The sequence below is a fragment of the Pongo pygmaeus genome, chromosome 1 (genome assembly GCF_028885625.2).
Source record: "Pongo pygmaeus isolate AG05252 chromosome 1, NHGRI_mPonPyg2-v2.0_pri, whole genome shotgun sequence".
Taxonomy (NCBI): domain Eukaryota; kingdom Metazoa; phylum Chordata; class Mammalia; order Primates; family Hominidae; genus Pongo; species Pongo pygmaeus.
In genome coordinates, this window is record NC_072373.2 from 171779270 (window position 1) to 171806592 (window position 27323).

At 34.9% G+C, this 27323-nt stretch overlaps 1 protein-coding gene across 9 annotated transcripts in view; it reads left to right on the forward strand.

Moving 5' to 3' along the window:
* OMA1 (OMA1 zinc metallopeptidase) overlaps positions 1 to 27323 on the forward strand; it is a 66541-nt gene that overhangs the window by 14331 nt on the left and 24887 nt on the right. For 7 of the 9 annotated variants that reach the window (XM_054438505.2, XM_054438514.2, XM_063655115.1 and 4 more), the window contains 3 exons: positions 2670 to 2798; positions 6055 to 6129; positions 27044 to 27193. In XM_054438505.2, the coding sequence (XP_054294480.1) occupies positions 2670 to 2798; positions 6055 to 6129; positions 27044 to 27193 (354 nt within the window). Of the gene's footprint in view, positions 1 to 2669; positions 2799 to 6054; positions 6130 to 10449; positions 10536 to 17441; positions 17487 to 27043; positions 27194 to 27323 lie in introns of those variants that run through there. The other 2 variants (XM_063655117.1, XM_063655121.1) reach the window with 2 other exon arrangements.

Consider the following 27323-nt stretch of genomic DNA (forward strand, 5'->3'; position numbering starts at 1 on the left):
TATTTATTATTACTATTTTATATAAGAGAAAACTAATGTTTAGAAAACCAGTAACATGACTAACCTGACAAAGTAACCGAATTGGGACTTTAACCTGGGTCTTCTGTATGTTAGTCCAGTGTTTCTTCCTTTCACCATAGTTACCTGGTTTATAGCAGTGCTTTTCTTATAGATCATAGAATTCAAGTTGATGTATGCTCCTGTGAATACATGTCTGTTCATCTTGATATAAGTCCAGAAAAATAACACATCTGTTTCACACATTTTTTAAATTGTTATTCATTTAAAAATATAAATGGCTCTTTTGTCTACATTAGAGAGAAGTATTTTTTAAATTGTAAATGCAAAGGTACATAGTGAAGTGACTGAAATGCTAAATCAGAAATACAAGTAACATTAACTTCAAATGTAAATGATAATGATTCTAATCCTTCTAAGAGTCATCTCAAATTCTACCTATTCCTTAGACTATTAATAAGATGAGATGGGCTAAATTGTTTTTCTGAAACACCGAAAGTAATTATCTCCTTGATTTCTCCTGAGTTACAGGAAGATTTTAAAAACATTTTTCTTGACTGGATGCAGTGGCTTACACCTGTAATCCCAGCACTTTGGGAGGCTGAGGCAGGAGTATTGCTTGAGCCCAGGAGTTTGAAACTGGCCTGGGCAACATAGACTCAGTCTGTACAGAAAAATTTAAAAAATTAGCTGAGCATGGTGGCTCACACCTGTAGTTCCAGCTGCTCTGGAGCCTGAGGCAGGAGGATTGCTTGAGCCTGGGAGATCAAGGCTACAGTGAGCCATGATTGCACCACTGCACTCTAGCCTGGGTGACAGAGTGAGACACTGTCTCAAACAAAAAAGTAAGAAAAAAAATCTTTTTTTCTTAAACAAATATACACAAGAATACATCTAAGCAGTGTTATTATATGCACTCTAATATCTTTCAAGTAATGGCTTCATAACTGCAAAATCAGTTTTGGCCATTTTAGCATTTGAAAGGTGTTACTATTCAGTACATTTGTTTTTCAGGCATCTAGTTGAGTGCCTCATATTCAGTGTATTGTCATCTCTATCAGTGCAAGAACAGTAGTAGATGAGATGTAAAAAGCAAACAGCAGCCTTAAAAATAGAACATAGTTATTAATATGTTTTTGCAGAGATCTTAAATATTGTCAGCACAGTATTTTCTCTTTTGGGAGTCTCAATTTTGATTTTGTCTAGGCTTTTATGTTTTCTTTATTCTACAAATACAGGTTTTTGTGTGTGTATTTCCAGTTTTCTAAGACTGTATAATAGCAATTATATTCTTTAATAACAAGGGCTTTCTCTTCTATAACAACTTCCTTATTTTGAGTTTCACTTTTTCATGTTAAAATAATTCCGTAATTGGGCTGGGCACAGTGGCTCACCCCTGTAATCCCAGCACTTTGGGAGGCTGAGGTGGGTGGATCATGAGGTCAGGAGTTCAAGACCAGCCTGGCCAACATGGTGAAACTCCGTCTCTGCTAAAAATACAAAAAATAGCTGAGTGTGGTGGTGGGCATCTGTAATCCCAGCTACTCGGGAGGCTGAGGCAGGAGAAACATTTGAACCTGGAGGTGGAGGTTGCAGTGAGTCGAGACCTCGCCACTGCACTCCAGCTTGGGCAACAGGGTAAGACTCTGTCTCAAAAAAAAAGAAAAATCCATAATTGTTTTTCAAAACACACATTTGTGTTTTGAGGCAAAGTAATGAATCAAATATAAGGAGGTAAAGTATGTTTTGTGAGGGTACAATATTTGTTAAGGGACAATATTCTAAGTCAGTTTTTAGTTTTCAGTCACTTTTCATACATTCAAGTAATGACTGCTATTTTATCAGTTTCAGCATTACAACATTAACATTTACTAATCACCTTTAATGGCAAACCATGAACAATCTAGTTCATTAAACTGAGATATTACTACTCAAAACAACTATTTTATGAAAAATCTTTTTTGGTAACTGATATAAGGAAATAAAAAATTCATAGAACCTGATTCTCTCATGATAAATACTAGACTTACAAATTTACAAACTTGTATAAATGAATAATATTTCATATATTAGGTCTTGAAGACCAGAATACTTTTATTTAAAATAAACTTCCAGTCTTTTTCTGAATTTTTTTCTTGTTTTAAGTGCTTCATATGTTAGGTAGTGTTTAGTCTTTATCCAAAAATATTAGTAAAATAAAACATTTAGTTGATTTTTTAAAATGATGCAACTATATTAAAAACTAAAACTGACTGGGTTTGATTTCTGGTCCTTTTAGTAATAGCTGTGCAAATTTGGGCAACTCTTTTAACCTCTCTCTATCTCAGTTTCATTATCTATAAATGTAGGGATAATTGTAGCTATTTCACAAGATTATTATGCCTGTTAATATAAGAAATTGTAGGTTTATATCTTCTGACTAATAGTAAGTGGCTCAGTAGATACTAGTTAAATGAATGAATAGGTATATAAGTAGATAAACCAAGGAAGGGAAAAACAGACCAGGAAAGAATAAGCAAAAGAAGAAAAAGAGAACTCTCAGTCTTAGGTGGAGAAGGTCAGGTAATTGTAACACATGATAAACTAGAAAATGTAAGCATATACTGTCTCGATGTATGAAATGTAATTTTTATTATTTTGATTATTCTTAGGCAGAAAAGGCTGGCATGGTTCATTTGTTGGATTTCTTAGGTATGATTTTCCTCACAATGATTTGGGCCATTTGTCCTCGAGATAGCTTGGCACTTTTGTGCCAGTGGATACAGTCTAAATTGCAGGAGGTAAGTCTGAGACAATAACTTGAATTGATCATAGCCTCTGGTGAGGATATTTTAATACTACTGTAAAGCAGCAAATCCAGAGATGTTTTTACATTTTACTATGAAATATGGGTACGAATTTTTAGTGTCTTATGTTTTCTCGTTTTTGGGGGATATTCTTATATATGAATATTTAAATTAAGGAATACTACATCTCTCAAATGATGGGTATGGATAGTTAGAAGGGCTTGGCAACTTTTGGCTAATATACTTTTTAAAAATATATTTATTGGTTTTACAGAGAGAAAACCCAGCCACTGACCCTTCCTTTCATAGTAACTGAATGACTCCCAAATTCAGCTGTCCCTTGGTATACAGGACTTCTCGTGGATACCAAAATCTGAGTATGCTTAAGTCCTTGATAAAAAATGGCACGGTATTGGCCAGGCGCCGTGGCTTACGCCTGTAATCTCAGCACTTTGGGAGGCCGAGGCGGGCGGATCACGAAATCAGGAGATCGGGACCATCCTGGCTAAGATGGTGAAACCCCGTCTCTACTAAAAATACAAAAAAAATTAGCCTGGCGTCGTTGCGGGCGCCTGTAGTCTCAGCTACCCGGGAGGCTGAGGCAGGAGAATGGCGTGAACCCAGGAGGCGGAGCTTGCAGTGAGCCGAGATCGCGCCACTGCACTCCAGCCTGGGCGACAGAGTGAGACTCCATCTCAAAAAAAAAAAAAAGCATGATATTTACTTGTAACTATGCACATCCACTCACATACTTTAAATCATCTCTAGATTACTTGTAATTCAATGTAAATGCTATATAAATAGTTATTTTACTATATATATTTTTAAGTTGTAGTTTTTTTAATTGTTTTTTCGTAGATATTTTCTATCCAAATTGGTTGAATCCACCAGGTGCATAACCCACAGATATAGAGAGCCAACTGTATTTGGGTTTTGATGCGGCACTGTTAAAACCTCTGAACTTTAATGGGCACAGAATTGGCTAAAGCTACTTTACCACCCTTCCTTCCTTTTCAGTCTGTTAAAATATCGTTGCTTTGAAAAACTGAAAGGAAAGTCTTACTAGGTGTTTGTTAACTTTTGTTTTTAGTGCTTATGTATAATAATCATCTCAAAAATGTATTGAGTGCCTCATTTTGTCCAAAACACTGTAATACTGAAAGTAGGTCTTGCAATCTTTATAACTACTTTGTTAACCATCATTTTTTTTTTGTTTTACATCTTTCTTTGAATATTTCCTCTTGTCCCAGGAGGTTTGGTTATTTAGGAACAATCTGTTATTTGTTTATTTAATGATTTGTGGAGTACCCATCAGAGTGCCATCTGGGTGCTGTTTAAATCTAATGTGCAAAATTCTATGAGACAAATTGTTTTTGAGATTGGATAACTAAGTCTGTTATTCAGTATTAACATGTCATTTGGCTACATTTATATTGAAGTAAAGGTTCTTAAAGAGAAAATAAAAGATTGGTTATTCCTTAGGTTATAGGATCTCATATTTTGAATTTTGTTTCTGTCACTGACCTGCCAGGAAATTAAAAGAATTAGTGTGGTTATTTTCCCCATCTATCTATAGATTGCTTTTTTTGTAATGGAATCAGCAGAGTTGGTCATAAGAAAGATAACATGTATCTATTTCTTTCTTGAAATACTTGATAAATTCTGCCACTTCACTGTAATTCTTCAATGAAAATAAAGTAGGAATGATTCTATTTGAATTCTTTTTCCCTAAATCAAGGCCCCTCAATAATTTTGGTGACAAGGAGATGTTTCTCTCTAGAAAGTTGTTCACTGTGATTGGAGAGCAGAGAGGAATGTTGATAGTGGTCATTAGGGTGTGAGAATTGCTGAGGTTCATCTGTTGTGAGGACTGAATGATACATTTAAAGCAGGATTTCTCAATCTCAGCACTACTCACACTTTGGACTGGATAATTCTTTGTTGTCGGGGAGTTGTCCTGTGCACTGTAGGATGTTTAGTAGCATTTCTGACCCCCATTCCCTAGATGTCAGTAGCTCTCCCTCCTCTCAGTTATGACAGTAATAAATATTTCCAGACATTTGTAAATGTCCCTGGAGGACAAAATCACACTAGGTTTAGAATCATTAATTTAAAGCACTTAGCACAGTACCTGGCATAAATAAGGGCTCAATAAATATGAGCTATTATTTTTGTTCATTTAATCCCCTCTGCAGCTCTGTGAGCTTGGAACTGTTACTAGCTTCGTTTTACATATGATACTACTGGGTTTAGCGGGGTTAAACAATTAGCTCAGGGTTAACAATAAGTTAACAGTATTTGGACTTGAACTTAAGTTTCTCTCTTTTTAAAGCCAAAGTTTCAAATCCTTATGCTATCAATAGACTTGATGGGGGCACATGCAGCCTGCTTATGGGGAGTGAAGGCACTATATGATATACATCATCGACCTAAAACAGACTGATTGAAAAGGAAGGAAGTCATTTCTAATGGTCACATACTGTATATCAGATTTATTGTATTATTTCAGGCCATCACAAACATGTGGCTACCTTTGAAAGATTGCTTCCCCAATTAATAGCTCTTTTCTCAAAAGTCCTGCCTATTGATTCATCTCCTACAAAGTTTTAGTACTTACTGAAAATTAGAATTTAACTGGAAAGCATTCACATAAATACAGGTAATTAGGAAAATTAAAGTTACTGTATCTATGTGTGTTTTTTATTGAAGTCAGAAGAAAATTTCATTTTCCCAACTAATCAATACTTAGAAAAGAAAAAGGAAATTAAGATAATTTATCAAAGAAAGAGCATTCTGCTATGTGGTTAATTTGTTTACTGAAATAAATTGTCTAGTAGTGTCATTGGATATTATATACCTACGTTTGCTTGATTTTCTTTTAAAACTCAAGGTCAAAATATTCCTTGACCATATTAAAAAGCCTTCATCAATAAGTTTTCTTAGTGAATCCTGTACTCAGTAGCTGGAGACTATAATTGGAAAAATAGAAGTAAATTCCATATACTACAGACTGTCAAGAAATTTATAGGCATGACTTCTATTCTTATCATTTTTTAAAGTATTAATTTCTAATCAGGGAAATAAAGGCTGTGTTTATATTTTATATCATGGAGTTATTTTAATGTTAGTAGACAGTATAGGAATTTTATCCTAGATACTCCATGAATTTTTTTTTTTAAATCTCTTTCTGTTACTCCTTTTTTCATGAAATAAATTGTCTTAATGGAACTTTTCTGTCATTTCTTCTTAGTATATGTTTAATAGACCATACAGCAGAAAATTGGAGGCCGAAGCTGACAAAATTGGACTACTGCTTGCTGCAAAGGTAAAGTGTTTAGTAGTTGAGAATACATAATGCCCTTCCCAGGCTGAAAGATAAATGTGTGTTAGTTTAATGAGGCTTGGTATAAGCAGAGAATGAGAGTTGGACTGTATGAGCCCTTTATGCAATTTCTGTTAATCTAGAAATTTGAAGATAATGGACCTTGAAAGAATGTGTAACTGAAGATTCTCAATTCCCTTCTATATTTGAAGCTGTATTATGCCTTAGACAGAATCCATAAGATTATAGTAATTATCAGGTTCTATTAAAAGAAAGTCAGTTCTTGATTGGAAATAATTTTTTGTGTGTATAAATTTTTTGATTATAGACATGAAACATACAAATTGAAATTTTAAAACATTTGGTTATGTAATGTGTCATCCCCTCTGGCCTTTTAACATTTGTCCCTCTGGAAAGCTAATGCTATCTTTATTTTACTCCAGTACTCCAATATTTTACCCCTTGCTTCTCTGATCTAAGGAGGCTTTTTGAGTAAACAGGATGATAGGTAGTTGTTTTCCCCCACTTGAAGATAGGTTGATCCTGTTGTAGCTATGATCTTGGCTAAGCAAACTGATTTTCTACCATTTAAATAAACAGTAGATGAACAGACATTTAGGTTATTTTTGTTGCAGCAGATGGCTTTTTTTTTTTTTTTTGCTAGCCGTAGAGAGCAGCTCTGGGCCTTTACTTTTATTTAAGTTGACTTTGTTCCCGTCTACTTAACAGGGCACCTGGCAGCTATTTTTAATCACCTGTGATAACTGAGTGTTATTAGTAGCATTTAAGATTAGAAGTAAAACTGCATTTTAAAAAATGAGTGAAAACAATGCCACTTCACATATTAAATTCAAGTTGTATTTGATCCTTTGTTATGTTTCTGGTAGTTATTAAAACTATTAATCATTTTATTTGAACCTCTCATAAGTTTTATGGATTTAATTTCATAAATCAAGGTATTACTCCTTCACAAAAGCAAAATCAGTTCTTTGAATGTTAAATAAATATGATTAAGTGAATTATCAGACTGCATACACTAAGAAGTTCCCAAATAAGGGGGCTACAGATTGGCTGTATTAAGAATTTCCTAATTTTAATGTACTCCAGTCTGTCAGATTTTCCCTGTATGTTAAGTGTGTTCTGTGTTCTGGTTAGGAAATCTTTGTTTATCTCAGTAAGTGATTCCTGCTTTATTTCTAATAAACTTTACTATTTTCACAATATATAATATGAGGAAGAGGGCAACATCTTTTTTTTCCCATATGGATAGCTAATAGACTCAGCACTGTATTGAAAAAAGTCATCTTTTTTTCAGCAGACTTCAGTGTCTCTTTGCCATAAAGGTGGGAGTATATCTGGGGTCTCTTTCTAGACACACTATTCTGTTCCATTGGCTTGTTTATGTTTCAGCCAGTACCATATTATCACTATAACTTTGTAGTAAGTGTTGATACCTGAAGCTTCTGTCTTCCAGTGTTGTTCTGCAGAATTGATTTGACTATTCTTGGATCTTTGCATTTCTATATACATTTTAGAAACAGCTTATTAAATTATACATACATAGAAAAACACATGGGGTTTTGATTGGAATTACATTGCATTTCTACATGAATTTGGGGACACTTGACTAGTGTCTATAGTATTGATTCTTCCCATCCATAAATATGATATATTTTCCAATCTGTTTAGATGTTTAATTTTTCTCGATGTTTTGAATTTTTTTATATGTAGGAATTACACATCTTTTGTTAGATTTATTGCTTAGTGTTTGACGTCATGATAAATAGTGTCATTTTTAAAGTAAATTGCTTGTATATAAAAATACAATTGATTTTTATAACTGACCTTGTACCCAGCAACCTTTATTTCTTCCTTTCCAATCTGTATACAGTTGACTCTTGAACAGCATGTTTTTGAGCTGTGTAGATCCACTTATACACAGGATTTTTTTCAATAAATATATTGGAAAGTTTTTTGGAAATGTGCAACAATTTGAAAAAACTCACAGGTGAACCATGTAGCCTAGAAATATTGAAAAAATTAAGAAAAAGATATGTCATGAATGCATAAAATACATGTAGATATTAGTCTGTTTTATAATTTGCTACCATAAAATACAAATCTGTTATGAAAATTTATCAAAACGTGTGCCTACACAGACCATACATGGTGCCATTTGCAGTTGAGAGAAATGTAAACAAATGTAAAGATGCAGTATTAAATCGTAACTGTGGACCTATGGTACTACTCTTATAGTTTTGTATTCACTTCCTGTTGCTAAAGCAGTGATCTCAAATGTTGTGAATATCTGCTTAAAACACCAGAAGACACTAATCATCTCCATGTGAGCAGCTTTCTCTCCAGTAAATTGAGTATCTTAGTAAATGGTCTCTTGCAGTTCTTGCATATTTTTCATTGTGTTTACTGCAATACTGTAAACACCTTGAATAATACCATGAGACCCATATGAGTTGCTGCTAGTGATACTGGAAATGTTCCCAAGAAGTAAACTCATGATATTACAAGAAAAAGTTGAGTTACTTGATATATACTGTAGATTGAGGTCTGCCGCTGTGGTTGCCTGCCATTTCAAAATAAATGAATCCAGAACAAGGACCGTTGAAAAAAGGAAAAGAAAATTTGTGAAGTCATAGCTGCAACTATACCAGCAAGGATGAAAACCTTGCACTTTTTGCAAAAGACTTTTATCTGTATAGACGATGCACCTTTTATGTGGGTGCAGGATTGCCATAAGAAAGGCATATCTATAGACTCTAATATGATTCAAGAAAAAGCAAAGTCATTATATTACAACTTAAAAGGAAGATGAAAGGTCTAAAGCTGGAGAATTTAATGCCAGCAAAGGATGGTTTGATAGTTTTAGAGATTTGGCTTAAAAATATCAAGATAACAGGAGAAGCAGCTTCTGCTGACCAAGAGGCAGCAGATGCATTCCCAGATGCTTTAAGAAAATCGTTGAGGAGAAAGAATAGCTGCCGGAACAGGTTTTTAATGCAGATGAAAGTGTGCTATTCTGGAAAAAAGATAATGCCATAAAGGACATTTATTAGTGAGCATCAAGATTTAAGGCAGAAGGGATATGCTAACTCTACTATTTTGCGGAAATGGAGTTGGATTTCTAAGTACTTTCCTTATCTATAAAGCTGGTAACCCCTGAGCCTCTAAGGAAAAAGATAATACCAGCTGCCAGTCTTTTGGTTGTAAAGCAAAAAGGCCTGCTACACAATGAGAACGCTTTTTCTGGGTTGGTTCCATCCATGCTTTGTTCCTAAAGTTAAGAATTATCTTGCCAGTAAAGACTGCCAGTTCTTTTTTTTTTTGAGATGGAGTCTCGCTCTGTCACCCTGGCTGGAGTGCAGTGGCGCGATCTCGGCTCACTGCAAGCTCTGCCTCCCAGGTTCACGCCATTCTCCTGCCTCAGCCTCCCGAGTAGCTGGAATTACAGGCGCCCACCACCACGCCCAGCTAATTTTTTGTATTTTTAGTAGAGACGGGGTTTCACCGTGTTAGCCAGGATGGTCTCGATCTCCTGACCTCGTGATCCACCCGCCTCGGCCTCCCAAAGTGCTGGGATTGCTGGCGTGAGCCACCGCGCCCGGCCAGGGCTGCCAGTTCTTTTTACATTCTCAATTCCTCTGATCACCTGGAACCCCATGAGTTCAACACTGAAAGCGTCCAAGTGGTCTACTTGCCCCCAAACACGACATTCCTAGTTGAGCCTCAGATCAGAGGGCCATAAGGACCTTTAAGGCTCAGTACAACAGGGTACTTTAGGGAAAGGTAGTTACTGCTGTGGAAGAGAACCCCGATAGAACATCATGAAAGTCTGTAAGGATTGCACCACTGAAGATTCCATCATTGTTATAGAAAAAGCCATGAAAGCCATCAAGCCTGAAATAATAAATTGTTGATGAAGCAAACTGTCCAGATGTTGTGCATGACCACACAGAGCCAGTCAAGGAAATGATGAAAAGATTGTGGATATGGCAAAAAAGGTGGGGAGTGAAGGGTTTCAAGATACAGATCTTAGAGAAATTCAAGCGCTAATAGAAACACCTTATCAGAGGAATTAACCGTGGGTGACTTGATGGAGATGAGTGCTTCCAAAATGGTGCCAGGTAGAAAAGACATAGTGCCAGAAAACAAATTGACATTAGACAATCTAGCAGAAGGATTCTGATTATTCAAGACTACTTTTGACTTATTTTAGACAGAAATTACAAAGTATCTCCATTAAGTTACACTGACTGTGCCTGCCTTTCCTGTCTCCCGTTCTACCTCTGCCACCCCTGGAACCACAAGACCAACTCTTCTCTTCCTTCTCAGTCTACTCAATGTGAAGACAAGGATGGAGACATTTATGATGATCCACTTCCACTTAATGAATAGTAAATATATTTTCTCTTCCTTATGGTTTTCTTAACATTTTCCTTTCTCTAGCTTATTTTATTGTAAGAATACAGTATATAATACATATAACATACAAAACATGTTAATTTACTGTGTTACTGGCAAGGTCAACAGTAGGCTATTAGTAGTTAGGTTTTGGGGGGAGTCAAAAGTTATATGTGGATTTTTGACTGCACAGAGGGGTCAGTGCCCTTAACCTCCGTGTTGTTCAAGGGTCAACTGTACTTTTTAATTTTTGCTTTATTGCAATAGCCAAAAACTTCAGTACAAAGTTGGTGATGGGCAACTTTGTATCTTCCTGATCTTAGGGGCAAGAAAGCATTCAGTATTTCACCATTATAATGTTTGTTGTAAGCTTTTTATAGATAATTTTTTATCAAATGAGTTTATCTTCCATTTCTAATATCCTAAGATTTAAAAAAATTATGTATGTATATTAAATTTTATCAAATGCATTTTCTGCATTTTTTCTTCAACTTTAAAGTTCTGGGGTACATGTGCAGATGTGCAGGTTTGTTACATTGATAAATGTGTGTCACAGTGGTTTGCTGCACAGATCAACTCATCACCTAGGTATTAAGCCCAGCATCCATTAGCTATTCTTCCTGATGTTCTCCTTCCCCCTGCATTTTCTGCCTGTATTGAGATGATTATATGATTTTTCTCCTTTAATCTGTTATTGTGGCAAATTACATTAATTTTTTTTAAAGTTAAGTTGCATTTTTGGGGAAATATACCTAATTTTGTCAATTATCCCTTAATATATTGCTAGAATTGGTTTAATGCTTAGTTTAGAATGTTTATCTCTATGTTCAAAGGAGATAGTCGCCTAGAATTTTCTTTTCTTGTAATGTCCTGTCAGGTTTTGGAATCAAAGTTATGCTGGCCTCATAAAGTTGATCAGGGAAGTGTTCTTCATTTTCTCTTCTCCAGAAGAGTTTTTGTAAGATTAGCTATATTTGTTTTTTAAAAGTTTGGAGAATTCCTGGGTAAAGCCATATGGGCCTGAAGATTTCTTCGTGAGTTTGTCTTTAATTATGGATTCGGTCTCTTTAATAGATATAGAACTATTCAGATTTTTCTATTTCTTGTTTCAGTTTTTGTAGTTTTCCTAGGAATTTTTGTTTAAATTTTCAAAATGATTGGCATGAAGTTGTTTTAATATACTCTTATTATATTTTAATGTCTGAAGGTTACCTGTTATTTTACATGTATCTTTTAAATGTCCCCTTTGTTAATATTGGTGATCTGTGTCTTGTCTTTTTTTACTAGATTTTATCACTTTCATCAATCTTTTCAAAACCATCTTTTGGGTTTGCTTATTGTCTCTATTATATAATTGTTTTCTGTTATGTCGGTTACCATTTTTTTCATTATTTTATTCTGCATTCATTTTTTGGGTTTCATACGCGGTTCTTTCCCTAACTTAAGATGAATACTACCATCATTTATTTTAAACTCTTTTTTTTCTCTAGTACATACATTTAAGGCCATACATTTTCCTCTGAGAGCATCTTTACTTGTCATGTTGCAAGGGTTGATATGTTATTTTTTCTTCAGTTTAAAATGTATTCGTGTTTTCACTGTGGTTTCTTCTTTGACCCATGGGTTATTTAGAAGTATATTGATTAGTTTTTGAACATTTGATGATTTTAAAGTTACTTTTTGTTTTCGATTTCTAGCTTAGTTACACTCTGATTGGATAATACACTGAATGATTGGAATCCTTTGAAAAGGGTTGGGTCTTGCTTTGTGGCTCAGGATATGATCAGTTTTGTCAAAATGATGTGCACTTGAAAGTGGATCCTGCCATTGCGGGTGCAGTGTTCTGTGGATGTCAGTTTTGCCAAGTGTGTTAATTTTGTGGTTTCAGATCTTCTATATTCTTGCTGATTTTTTTTCCTTTTTTTTGTAGTTATCAAGAGAGGTTTGGTAATATTTCATTATGGTTGTAGATTTTTCTTTTTTCCTTTTAGGGCTATTAAGTTTTGCCGTGTACATCTTAAAAGTATCTTTAATATACATACTTGTTAGATTGTTAGATTTTCCTAGTGGATTGATCCTTTTCTCACAATAAAATCACTGTCTCTAGTAATACTTCTTGCCTAATGTCCACTTTTTCCTTTTAGTATTGTTATTTCAGCTTTCTTTCAGCTAGTGCTTGCATGGTAAATCTTTAATATTCTCTTATTTTCAAACTTCCTGTGTTCTTGTGTGTGCAGCCCTTGTAAGCAGAACATTGCTGTTGTTTTTATCTTTGCTCTTTTTTGGGGAAAAGTTAGTCTATTAGTTTAATTTGCATTTCTTATTTATAATTATTTATGTAATGTGGAACATTTTTATGTGTCTATTGGCACTTCATTTATATTCCTTTGTGAATTATCTTCTCAGATATTTTTCCCATTTTCAAATTGGGCAAAGAAGTTTGTGTTCTTATTCTTGAGTTTTAGGAGTTTTTCACATACGTGCTAGGTACAAGTTGTTTGTCAGATATGTGTCTTGCAAATGTTTTCTTTCATTCTGTGGCTTGCTCTTTTATTTTTTATTTTTTTCAACGTTTAGGTTCCAGGGTACATGTGTAGGTCTGTTACGTGGGTAAATTGCACGTTGCTAAGATTTGGTGTACAAATGATCCTCTCCCCGAGGTAGTGAGCATGGTACCCAAAAGGTGGTTTTTCAACCCTTGCTCCCCTCCTTCCCCCCTCCCTCTGGTAGTCGCCATTGTCTGTTGTTCCCATCTTTGTGTCCATGTGTAGTCAATGTTTAGCTCCCACTTATGAGTGAGAACATGCAATAGGCTAATCACTTAACCTCTGACTGTCCATGTATCAGAATGTATGTTTTCCACTACCTATCTTGAAGCTCATTGATCTTATTTTTAGCTGTATTTGTTCTACATTAAATTCGTATTTGAGTTTTAAATTTCAGTTACTTTGTCTTTTCATTCTAGAATATCCCTTTGATGCTCTTTTATAAATTTCAATTCTCTGGTGAAATTCTCCATTTTGTCGTGTGTTTCTTTGTTTATATTTTCTTGAATATGTTAATCATATACTTTTTAAAAAAATTCATGTTTCTTAACTAATATCTGTTTTATAGCTGGGTCCATTTCTGTTGTCTGTTTTTGGCTTTGGTCTTGTTTCTTGGCATGGTTGCTTATTTTTGATTGAATGCTGGACATTTCATATAAACAGTTCTGTTGGCTCTGAATGAGATATATATATATTTTCCTATCAGAGGGATTCTCTGTGCTAAGTGGTCACTTAGAGCATAGCAGATCTCTCCACTTATTCAGAGCCTGAGGTGAGTTTGCATAGGCTGGGATGATGAGCTCTACTATAAGATTATAGGACAGCGATCTAGCTCTTTCTTTGGGGAACCTTCCCATAGAATATATATTGGCCTTTCCTCTGTGGTCATTCAAGTGTCTGCAGATGAATCCTGTAAAAACTGGCTGTTGGATATACCGCATTTACCGTGAAGTGATTACTATACATTTCATGCCTCTATCAAAATATCTCATGTAACCCATAAATATATAACCTACCAAGTGCCCACAAAAATAAAAAACAAGTAAAAAAACTGGTGTGTCACTGTTTGAGGATTGGCAGTGGAAGAGGGAGTAGGATTTTCCCATTCATTGTGGAGACTTTTAAAAATTCTCTGTTATGACCCTTATACCTCAACCTTTCTTTCTTGGATGTCAAATACTAAATCTTTCTGGGGTCTCTGTAGTGTGGGATAATCAATCAGTTGCCAAAGAAGCGAGCAATAATTGTAGAGATAATACATGAACTCTGGAACTATACTGCCAAGTTTGAGAATCTGCTTTGCCAGAGAGAGCACTAGCTGTGTGATTATGATCAAGTTATTTATCCTTTTTGTGCCTCAACTTTTCTCATCTGTAGGATAGGAACAGTACTTCGACCTATCTCATACACTTAATACAATTAAAATTCTTAGAGCTCGTGTCTTTTAATCATTTATCTTAAAAGGACTGTCTGCTGTCTCCTCTTCTTTATTTCACAAATACATTATCTCAAACCCAGTATGTTCAATATTAAATTCTTAATTTCTCCCTACATGTGTTTTTCTTCTGGTCTCGCTTTTCCCAATGAATATACTACCCTCTATTCAGTTGCTTTTGGGGAAAAAAAACCTGGAGTCCTCCTTAGTTATTCGTTCTTTATCATTTACTCTTAATTTTTTCACCAAGTCCTGGCAGTTCTATCTATAAAATATATCTCAGTATGTTCCCATCTCCAGTACTAGCATCTTTTACCTAAACTTCTGTACCAGGCTCATGATAGCTTTCATTGACTCCAGTCCTACTCCTCTCCATTCCATTCTCCACCCTGCCATAAGTAAGAAACAGATCCAGTAAGCTATGATGATATTCTCTTTTCTTTTCTTTTTTCTTTTCTTTTCTTCTCTTCTCTCTCCTCTCTTCTCTCCCCTCTCCCCTCTCCCCTCTCCCCTCTCCCCTCTCCCCTCTCCGCTCTCCCCTCTCCCCTCTCCGCTCTCCCCTCTCCCCTCTCCCCTCTCCTCTTTTCTTTTCTTTCTGACGGAATTTCACTTTTGTTGCCCAGGCTGGAGTGCAATGGCGCGATCTCAGCTCACAGCAACCACCACCTCCTGTGTTCAAGCGATTCTCCTGCCTCAGCCTCCTGAGTAGCTGGGATTATAGGCATGTGCCACCATGCCTAGCTAATTTTGTATTTTTAGTTGAGACGGGGTTTCTCCATGTTGGGCAGGCTGGTCTCGATCTCCCAACCTCAGGTAACCCGCCCACTTTGGCCTCCTAAAGTGCTGGGATTACAGGCATGAGCCACTGTACCTGGCCTGATACTCACTTTCTTAAGATAAGGCTTTAAGAAGACATTTACCAGAATTTTCCTCCAGACTTTTCCCTTTCTCACCTAACCAATCCCCCACTTTGGATTGACATTTAACATTAATACAATCAGAAGACAGTTCGATCTTACAGACCTAGGTGCTAGCTCTTCTCTGATCCATTATGATGATTTTCATTTATTAATTGAATGTAATTAACTTCCAGATTATAGGGATACATAATATCTTCATGACATTAGAATTCAAGAGACAGAAATTTAATAAATAATTTTAACAAAGTTTGAAGTATTATGAATTGGAGATACAGGAAACATTCATTCCATGGGAGAATGTAGCATCAAATTACATAGGAAAACTTAGTCTTGGGATTAGACTGAGAAAGAAATAGTTAAAATGGAGATCTGAAAGATAAATAGTAATTATCCAGATGAAGATGTTGATAGGTGTAGTGTTTGGCATGGTATGTTCAAAGGCAAGAGAAACAATGGCTTATTCCAGGAATTGAAAATTTGTTATGGTTAAAATGTCAACAGAGTTCAAGAGCACCAATGGCAACAGATAAAACTGAAGGGTAGGCAGAAACTTCTTTATTAGCAATTTTAAGGATTTTGCACCTTGTCTAGCATAGGGGTCAGGACTTTGGGTTCAGTAGTCCAGATGGTGTGTTTGAGCTCTTGTCTCCTCCACATGACTGTAGCAAATCACTTAACCTCTTCAAATCTGTTTTGTAGTCTGAATAGTGAGAATAATGATAGTACTTCCATCAAAGGGTTATTTTGGGTATCCTGGACTTGATTCTTATTTGTGGCTTGTATCCTTTTTTTGGACCTTGATGCATCAGACTCCCTTGACTTCTTGCCATTGTAGCATTCAAATCATGTCAACATAATCCTCCTTTTCCTCATTCTCTCCTTCCTAGGCAACCTTCTGATTACAGCCTGGCTTCCTCTGTAGCATGCCTAGAAGGGAGAGAAAGTCCTGACCCAAGGACATAGATGCGTGTGCTCTTGCTGGTTTGGGCAGCCGTAGTTATCTCTGTAAATTAAGAAGTTGGCATTCTGATTTTATGTCAATCTTGTGAGCTTGGTTACTGGGAACTATTTCTGAGATATGGTTGTATTGGTCATATGCAGTCCCATTGGATTTATGAGGTTTCAACATGCAAAATTCACAAAAATGATGTTACTCATGAAGCCTTTTTCAAAGTAGGCAGCCCACTTTCCTTAGGGTTCTCTGCTGCTCCTCTGCTACTGGCTATGAGTGATTTTATTGTGCAAATTTATGTTTTTATAGGAGTTCTTTTAATTTTTCATTTGGAAGGCATTTGTCATTATATAAATGATCAGAATGATTAATATAGAATTAGTAATAACTGGTAAGACCAATATGTAAATTAAGCATAGAATAACAAGCTGTTCAGTCATCAGCTGACAAAAGATGTCCTGTTAAGTATTTGATCTTTTGAGGTATGAATATTCATTTGTCACTGTAAAGAGCTTTTGACACTTTGCAGTCATTATAGAAATGACTTTTTAAAAATTTCACAAGCAACTAAACTATCAGTTTTAATTTTTTCATAACAATTTCTTAAGTTTGGAAAAGAAAACTGATTTTCTTTTAGTGGTTCTGAACTGGGGTAGCCTTCTAGGATGACATTGTGTATGATTGTTTTTGATTGTCACAGTTATTGGGGAAGTGGAGGGAATTATTGATGTTTAATGGGAGGGAAATGGGGATAATAAATATCTTATAGGGGCCTGGAAAGCACTCCCTGGGAGTAATCCCCAAAGCCTGTTAAGTGGCCCTTTTGGGAAACACGGCCTGCTAGTTTCCTCAAGAAACCTGAGATAACTGTGCCAATAGCACCATCTAGTGAGGGCATTGGGTAATAAGCAAAATCTACTTTTCATCACAGAAATGAGAAAATTTCAAATTCTAAACTTTATTTAAAATAGTACCTTGTAGAATCATAGACTTTTAGAGCAGGAAGGAAAATTGGAGCTAATTTAATCTACCTTCTCATTTTACAGATAAGAAAACCAGAGTCTAAAGATGTGAAGTGATTTATCTAATAACCTATACCTAGTTAGTAGGAAGAACCTTAGTTCTTATTTTTCAGGTTAGTATTCTGAGCTTTCATCACAGCAAAGTACCTTTGTGTTTTATTTGGGTTATTGTTTTAGGTTCTTTGCTTAATGATTCTTTTAAGAAAGAAAAGAATCAGTAAGTAAGGAGACCATCTTATTTAATAGGTATGTTGTAAAGTAACTTTCATAATGCATACATTATTTGGAACTTAATTTTATCACCCAGAAAAATGAGACAGGCTTGTGTGTATTCATCGAATTTTTCATTGCTATGATTTCAGCTGTTGAGTCTTATGATAAAACTTTACCTAAGATAGAGGGAAAAAAGTAACATGAAAATTTATTAAAACTTAATTTATTATATTGATTGGTGAAATGACCTGCTGGCAATCAAAAGATGCAGAAAATTGAGCAAAAAATTCAGATTAAATGACCAGCATATGTCTTTCATTTCTATGTTGGAGCACATGAAGTATTTTTGATAAGTTAAGTTTTCTCTTGGTGTGAGGGATTGGCAAATACTGAGAATGGCTTAGCTGAAATTATCTCAAGATTATGTTGCATTTAGTTGGAAAAGAGCAATTTTAAATTATTTACTGGAAAAATGTTGTTTAGAGAATAAGTGGGTTACAAAATAAAATGAGCTTTAAGAAGTGATGCCATCAGCAATATTGGAAAACGATGAACCTATGGAAGTATGTGAGACTGAAATGAACTAGTTTCTGGTAGATGATGACAGTGATGATGGTAGTGTATAATAATCAATAACATTTTTAATGTGCTGGGCACTGTCCTGAGTGTATTACATGTGTTTATTCTTTTGATCTTCATAACAACCCTGTGAGGTATAGGTAAACCTGAGGGATGGAGGAGTTAATTTACTTGGCAAAGCTCTCATTAGACAGTAAGGTTTCCCCCTCCCAAAGTGGAGGTACATTCATTTCTGAAAGGGAACTTTCCATCTTATATTTGTCTGCTGGAAACAATTTTGGTTTTCTGCAGTATTGCCTCTAAAATAATGATCATTTTTATATCTGTTTTGGTCCCTTTAAATCCTGTAACAGCTTCAGTGTATTTTTCTAGCTGTAGCAGCCCAACTCCCCCTGCCACAATCCTTTGTAGTATTGTCTCAGATGATTATTTTACCTATCACATGTCTATGTGGAATACAGGAGAGGATGCTACAATGACTGGGACAAGTGTAGGGTGTTAATGGTTTCCTAAAAAAAAGATTCAGATTCATTTAGTGTCAGGATTTACCTTTGGAAGGGGGTGATGGCTAACAGGAGCTTTGTTGGAGTGTCTAGTGAATACAGACAGCAAAATTCAGAGATACTTTTCATCTTTGCATTTCTAATGAAAACGTTGGCTACAGGTAACAGTACAGTTAGGCTTTTACTTGGTCTAGATCTATTTATACATATTTCTCTAGTATTGTTTTGGCATTGGGAAATGGTGAAATTATAAGAACAATTTTTATACTGCTGTATTCTTTATGAATATCATATCCCACTGAGTTTATAATTTAATAGTAGCAAATTCTTTCTCAATATGTTCCTTAATGCATATTCATGTACATTTATATTCTCTGGATTGTACTAGAACCTTCTTGTAAATTCATGACATCATCACTTAGGACCAAACATAGCATTTTGCAATTACCATAGGCCTCCAGTTGCTCACCAGGGGAAAGGAAGGTGGAAATAGTGTCCGCTGTGTTCTGAGTCCTGGACTGGCTGCTTTGCACGAATTATCACATTTTACCTTGATGATTCACTGCTTTAATTTAGTTTTACAGATGAATCTGAGACTCCTAGAGACTAAATTATTGACCCAGGGGCAAAAACTCTGTCACCAGACTACTTGGGTTCAAATTATGGCTCTGTCACTTACTAGCTATTTGAGCTTTGTCAAGTTATGTAGTCACCATGGATCTTGGTTTCTTCCTAATCTGTAAAGTGAGGGTCATAACAGTACTTACTACATGAGGTTGTTATGAGGATTAAATGAGTTAATATAATGTGTTAATATTTGTAATACACTTAAAACAATGCCTGGCATGTGGTGTCATGTAAGTGACTGTTAATAAATAAAATAATCAGTATTTTGAACCCAGATATTTCTGATTCTAAAACCTGTAGTCTCTCCATTATCTTAGTTTACAGTCTCAAAAAATATTCTAGGACCAAAGTATTTCACTGACACATATTTTCTTATGTTTCTCTGGCCAGCGGTAGCCGTTATTAGTTCTGTTTTTAAGAAGGAAATGTTACCTAGAGTCTAATTCTTTCTTCGTGTACTTACAGTTGCTTAATAAGTTATTTAGTTCAGTTCAATAATTTTATTGAAGCAATGAGTTAGACTGAATTAGTTGCTGTATTAGTCCATTTTCACAGTGCTGTAAAGAAATACCCAAGACTGGGTAATTTATAAAGGAAAGAGGTTTAATTGACTCACAGTTCTGCATGCCTGGGGAGACCTCAGGAAACTTACAATCATAGTGGAAGGGGAAGCAGGTATGTCTTACATAGCAGAAGGAGAGAGAGTGTGTGTAAGAGCAGGGAAAACTGCCTTTTAAAACCATCAGATCCCATGAGAACTCACTCAGTATCACGAGAACAGCATGGGGGAACTGCTCTCATGATCCAATCACCTCCTACCAGGTCCCTCCCTCGACACATGGGAATTACAGTTTGGATTACAGTTGTTGATGAGATTTGGGTGGGGACACAGCCAAACCATATCAGTTGCTTAATAAGTTCTTAGTTTTCTACAATACTTTTCTTGAAGCAAATGGGTTAGACTTGTGATAAACTGAGTATTTATTTTAAAAATGTCTTTATTTTGGTCTATCATTGTTACTTTTTTTCTCTTTTTTAGTAAGTACATTTAACATGAGATCTACCCTCTTAAATTTTTAATTTTACAATACATACTTAACTATAGGCACATGTTGTATATCAGATCTCTAGATCTTATTCATTTTGCATAACTGAGACTTTATATCCATTGAATAGCAAATCCTCATTTCCTCCTACTTCCAGTCCCTGACAAACACTATTCTGTTCTCTACTTCTACAAGCTTGCTACTTTAGATACATACCACATGTAAGTGGAATCGTCTAGTATTTGTCCATTTGTGACTGGCTTATTTCACTTAGCTTAATGTCCTCAAGGTTTATCTGTATTGTTGCATATGACAGGATTTCCTTTTTTAAGGCCAAATAATATTTCGATGTATGTTTATACCACATTTTCTTAATCTGTTCATTTGTTGATGAACATTCAGGTTGTTTCCACATCTTGGCTATTGTGAATAATGCTGCAATGAATGTGGAGTGCAAATCCCTTTGAGATCCTGATTTCAACTCTTAGATAAATATCCAGAAGTAGGATTTCTGAATCATAATGATAGTTCTTTTTAAAAATTTTTTGAGTAATCTTCATACTGTTTTTCATAAAGTCCACACCATTTTATATTCTCACTGACAGCATACAAGAGTTCCAGTTTCTTCACATCCTTGCCAACACTTATCTCTCTTTTTTTCAATGATAGATAACCTAACAGGTGTAAGGTGATATTTCATTGTGATTTCAGTTTGCATTTCCCTGGTGATTAGTGATATTGAACATTTTTTCTAATACTTGTTACCTACTTTTGAATGTCTTTTTTGAAGAAATGTCTGTTGAGATCCTTTGCCTATTTTTTAAAATGGGTTTTTTGCTATTGAATTGTAGAAATTCTTTATATATTTTAGAAATTAACTGTTTATCAGGTATTTGGTATACAAATGGTTTTTCCCATTCTGTAGATTGCCTTTCACTCTGTTTCCTTTGCTGTGCAGAGCTTTTTGGTAGTTCCACCTTCTATTTTTGCCTTTTATTTCCTGTGCTTTTGGTGTCATATTCACAAAATCATTGCCAAGACCAAAGTCATGAAGCTTTTCCCTTATATTTTCTTCTAGGAGTTTTATAGTTTTAGGTCTTATGTTTAAATCTTTAATCCATTTTTAGTTGGTTTTTGTGTGTAGTGTAACATAAGGGTCCAGTTTCATTCTTTTGCATGTGAATATTCAGTTTTTCTAGCACCATTTGTTGAAGAGACTGCTCTTTCCTCATTGTGGGGGGTGTGTGTGTGTGTGTTTGTTTCTGAGACAGGGTCTTGCTCTGTTACCCAGACTAGAGTGCAGTGATGTGATCACAGCTTACTCTAGCCTCGGCTTCCCAGGCTCAGGTGATCCTCCCACCTCAGCCTCTTGGTGCACAGGCGTGTACCATCACACCTGCCTAATTTTTTGTAGAGACGATTTTGCCATGTTGCCCAGGTTGGTCTTGGACTCCTGGTCTCAAGCAAACCATGTGCCTCAGCCTCCCAAACTGCTGGAATCACAGATATGAACCACGATGCCTGGCCTCCCATTGTATATTTTTGGTACCCTCATCAAAGATCTGTATTTGTGTGGGCTTAATTTTGGGCTCTCTATTCTGTTCCATTCATTGAGCGGTTATCTTTCTGCTAATACTATACTGTTTTAATTACTGTAGCTTTGTAATATATTTTGAAATCAGGAAGCATGATGCCTCTAGTCTTACTCTTTTTCAAGATTGCGTTGGCGATTTGGGGTTAGTTGTGGTTCCATATGAGTTTTAGGATCGTTTTTTCTGTTTCTATAAGAAAAGTGCCAATGGGATTTTCATAGAGATCTCATTGAATCTGTAGATCACCTTGGGTGGTATGGATATTTTAACGATATTAAGTATTACAATCCATGAACATGGGATGTCTTTCCATTTATTTGAGTTGTCTTTAATTTCTTTCATCAGTTTTTTTAAAATACTTTTTAGTGTAGAAGGCTTTCACCTCCTCAGTTTGGTTTAATAAGTATTTTATTCTTTTTAATGTTCCTGTAAGTGGAATTGTTTCTTAATTTCCTGTTTGGATAGTTTGTTGTTAGTGTGTAGAACATAACTGATTTTTGTATACTGATTTTTGTATCCTAACTTTACTGAATTTATTTATTAGTTCTAGCAGGGTTTTTTTGTGTGTGTGTGTGGAGTCTTTAGTTTTCTACTTATAAGATCATATCATCTGCAAATCATTTTACTTCTTTCTTTCTGATTTAAATGCCTTTTATTTCTTGCTGTTGCCTCATTGCCCTGGCTAGGACTTCCAGTGCTGTATTGAACAGAAGTGGCAAGATTGGGCATTCTTGCCTTGTTCCTGGACTTAGAGGAAAAAATTTTTGTTTTTCACCATGATATGTGATGCTAGTTGTGGGCTTTTCATACATAGCTATAATTATGTCGAGATAATTTTTTTCTATTTCTAATGTTTGAGAGTTTTTATTATGAAAGGATGTTTAATTTTGTCAAGTGCTTTTTCTGCATCTATTGAGATGATCATGTGTTTTTTTATTCTGTTAATGTGGTATATCACATTAATTGATTTTTGTGTGTTGAACCATTCTTGATTACCAGGAAGAAATCCTCCTTGGTCATGAGGTGTGATCCTTTTAATATGATCTTGAATTTGGCTTGCTAGTATTTTGTTAAGAATTTTTGTATTTATGTTCATCAGGGATATTGGCCTGTAATTTTTTTTGTAGTGTCTTTGGCATAGGTATCAGGGTAATGCTGGCCTCATAAAATGAGTTTGGAAGTGTTCCCTCCTCAATTTTTTGGAAGACTTTGAGAGTCATTGACATTAATTCTTTAAATGTTTTTGGTGGCATTCACCAGTGAGGTCATCTGGTTCTGGGCTTTTCTTTGTTGGGACTTTTTTTATTATTGAGTCAATCTCATTAGTTATAGATTTGTTCATATTTCCTATTTCTTTGTTATTCAGTCTTAGTGGGTTATATATTTCTTGGAGTTTATCCATTTCTTCTAGGTTATCCAATTTGTGGGCATATAATTGTTCAGAGTAGTCTCTTATGATCCTTTGTATGGTATCAGTTATAATGGTATGTTGTAATATGTCCTCTTTCATTTCTGATTTTTTTCACTTAAGTCTTTTTTTCTTAATTACTCTAACGCCTTGTCAATTTTGTAAATCTTTCCCCAAAAAGCTCTTAGTTTTAATTTTTTTCTATTTTTTTAATTCTCTGTTTCCTTTATTTATGCTCTAAACTTTATTATTTCCTTCCTTCTGTAAACTTTGGGCTTAGTCCTTTTTTTTTTTTTTTTTGGTAGATCTTACAGGTATAAAGTTAGTTTATTTGCTTGCTTTCTTCTTTTTTTTTTTTAATGTAGGTGTTTATCATTATAAACTATCCTCTTAGAACTGCTTTTGCTGTATCCCATCAGTTTTGTTATATTGTGTTTTCATTTTCATTTGTCTCAAAATCATTTTTTTTTTGTTTTTTTTGTCCTTGACCCATAGGCTGTTCAGGAGTATGTTGTTTAGGAGTGTGCTTCAGAATTTCTGTTTAGTACTTTTTTACATTTTCTGAGTCTTTGTTGAAATTCTCACTTTGTTCATACATTGTTCTGACCTCATTGAGTGTCTTTATGGTGGTTATTTTGAATTCTCTTGTTAGATAAGTAATATATTTCTCTTTTATTAGGGTCAGTTTCTGAAGATTTATCTTGATCCTTTGGTACATATTTCCCTGTTTGTTTTTTTCACTCTTACTGTTGATATCTACACATTAGGAGAAAACAGCAACCTCTTAGCCTTTACAGACTGTCTTTGTACAGGAGAAGATCTTCACCAGTCAGCACAGCAGAGATTCCCAGAACCTCTCAAACCTTCATGCTAGTCCAAAGTGCTGTCTTTGTTCTTAGTGGTGCCTAGGCGTCTAGGGTCCTGTCTGGTCCATCTGGTCCATATGCTGGGTCCTATCAGTGCTACAAGACAGATGAGACAGAAGCCAGTCCCTTGGACAGCCCTCAGAAATGTTAGAATGTTGGACATGTGATCTACCTCTTCCCCAAGCCCTGCCCCAGGAGAAGCTGGGCTCTGGAGTTTCTCTCCAACTTATTTCATGCTGAGCTTCAGGGAGTGGTCATGGCAACTGCTTGTGTGCTTGTTCAAACTTCTGTCGCATTATCACTGGCCCCTAGACATCTAGGGCGTTCTAGATTCCATCAGTGCTACAAGGCTGGCAAGACAGAAGCCAGTTCCTAGGGCAGCTCTTAGAAAAGTTGGAATGTTAGATACACAAGCCAAGTTTTTCCTTCCCCAAGGAGTGATGGGGAGCTCCAGGTGTTCTTATGATCATATGGTGCTGTACTGGGGGTACATAATTGCTCTCGCAGATGATGGCAAGAGGGTGTCTCCAATTTTCTACCAGGTTTGATGTTGTTCATTTCGTACTTGTGCAGGTGCAGAAGCATTGCACCTAGTTTCAGGATTTCTCACAAAGGGAATTTGTATATTATCGTTGAATCAGTGTGTTCATGTGGGGAAGGGGGGTTCAGAGCGTCCTATTCTTCCATCTTGCTGATGTCACCCTGTTACTTATTTTTCCTAAATTGGAAAAATTAAATAAAATACTCATTTTGGAAACAAAATTATCTGACTTTAGTGGGTCTTTGAACTGGGTTTGAGAAGTACAGACAAACTCAACACTCTTATCTTAACATTAAAGTAGATATCTCAAGTCCCCTTTCAGTACTTTTAGCTTGGAATACTTTTCTAGTCTGTTGGGATAATTAATTTCTTTTTCTATTTCTGCATATCAAATATTGCTTTAAAGATTCCCTTCAGCTGTGTTACTTAGAGATTGAATAGGGAAATATTTTGTCTTTTGATTAACAGTTTTAGGCTAAAAAAATTAGATAAGTATGCCTTTGGTTTGTATAGCAGACAAACTTCATGTTAGATAATTCATGAATTTGTAGTCCATTCAAATGTTTATCTTCCAGTTTTCAGAGGGGTTTTTTGTTTGTGTTAGAATTCTTTCAAGTCATTTTATATTTTTATGAATTATTTGAGAAGAATACTTGTTAATCTTAGCTTGTATTTTTATTGTGAATGTGATTACCTATTATTGAGGGGCATAGTCCTGTGGGTGTTTCTAATTCAGCATCAAATAATTATTTCTTTATAGGTATATACATTACATATGTATTTTACACATAAGCACACACACATCTTGCATATATAGATATGTATTTATATGTGTACAAACATGAATAATATTTCTATCTTGTATATTCCTGCTTATATACATATAAACATGTATATCCATATCTGTGCAGTAGTGTATAAAGTACCTTGAATTCTTTTCAACTTAGAATACTTGGAGGTCTTAAGGAATTATATTTCTTTAAATATTGAATAAGATTTACTTGAATTTAAAATTTTTTATTTTGCTAACATTTGGAAATGTTTTAATGGTATTTGTTAAGAAATGATGTAGCATGGATGTTGACTAGCATGCAATGTTCTATTAACATATTTGCCTTTTGGGGTTTCACAATTACACTATTATAAGCCTTTTTGAGAGTACATTTTAGTCAGTATAGTATATATATTTTTTCTTAGTTTTAATCAAAAATAAAATCATTGGGAAATATAATAACTTGTTTTCCAGTTATTATTAGAAAGAATAAGTTAAGAAATGTGAATAAATTGAACAAATTAATAAAATATTTGTTAATAATCCACCTTATGGAGGATTTAAAAGTAATTTTAATTATAAAATAATGTATTTTAATATAGTTCAGAAATAAAAGTCCTGCTCCCTCTCCACTATCAGATACCTCAGGTACATTCTTAGGGTAGCTACTGTTAACAGTTTCTTAAATAGCTTCTCAGATATGTTCTGTGCATATACGAGTATGTATAGGAGTGTATGATGGAATTGTACATACACAAGATCTACATATATTCTTTTAAAAAGTACTAATGTACTTTTATATTGTACTTTTATAAGGTATTGTGTTTTATAAGGTATATGAATTAAATATATTCTCCATATACATTGAGAAAATTGGGTAAATTGATGTGCATAATAAAAATGTCTTCTCTTTTTGTTTATTTGAAGTTTTTTTCTGATTGTTCTAGTGGCATAGAAGTAAAGTTTCTTTAATACAGTTTAATAACATTGTATTTTAAAACTTTATGAAAACAGAATTTTTAGTTTGTGTAAAAGATTTTACCCTTAATACATGTTCATAATATCCATCATACTGCAAATAGTGGGCTATCTTTGGTTAGCAGGGTTATTGTGAATGTTGTATATGGGAAGGGCAGGCATTCTGTTATTTCAGTACTGTGATACCATGTTGTTTGAGGTGGGTCTTTTTCTAAGCAATGGGCATGTTCTACTTTTATTAAAGTGATGATAGAAAATGACTTTAAAGCATGTAGTGACATAAAGTTGTTAGAAGATATAACTAATGCTAAATGACAAGTTAATGGGTACAGCACACCAACATGGCACATGTATACGTATGTAACAAACCTGCACGTTGTGCACATGTACCCTAAAACTTAAAGTATAATAATAATAAAATTAAAAAAAAATAAAGTTGTATTTTTTAAAAAAATCCTCAAAACTGAGCTCATTGTGTGGTTTTACTAATTTTGGTTTCAGGCTTGTGCAGACATAAGAGCCAGTTCAGTGTTTTGGCAGCAAATGGAGTTTGTTGATAGCCTGCATGGCCAACCCAAGATGCCAGAATGGTTATCTACACACCCTTCTCATGGCAATCGAGTTGAGCACTTGGATAGACTTATACCTCAGGTGAGCTGACACCATAGAAGGCGGGACATTATTTTTACTGTATCATTTATTTTTAGTGCTGTCACTTCTTTTGCTTAGTAAAAGAGAGTTCTAGCCTATTAACTATTTTAATTACTATAATTATGGATTA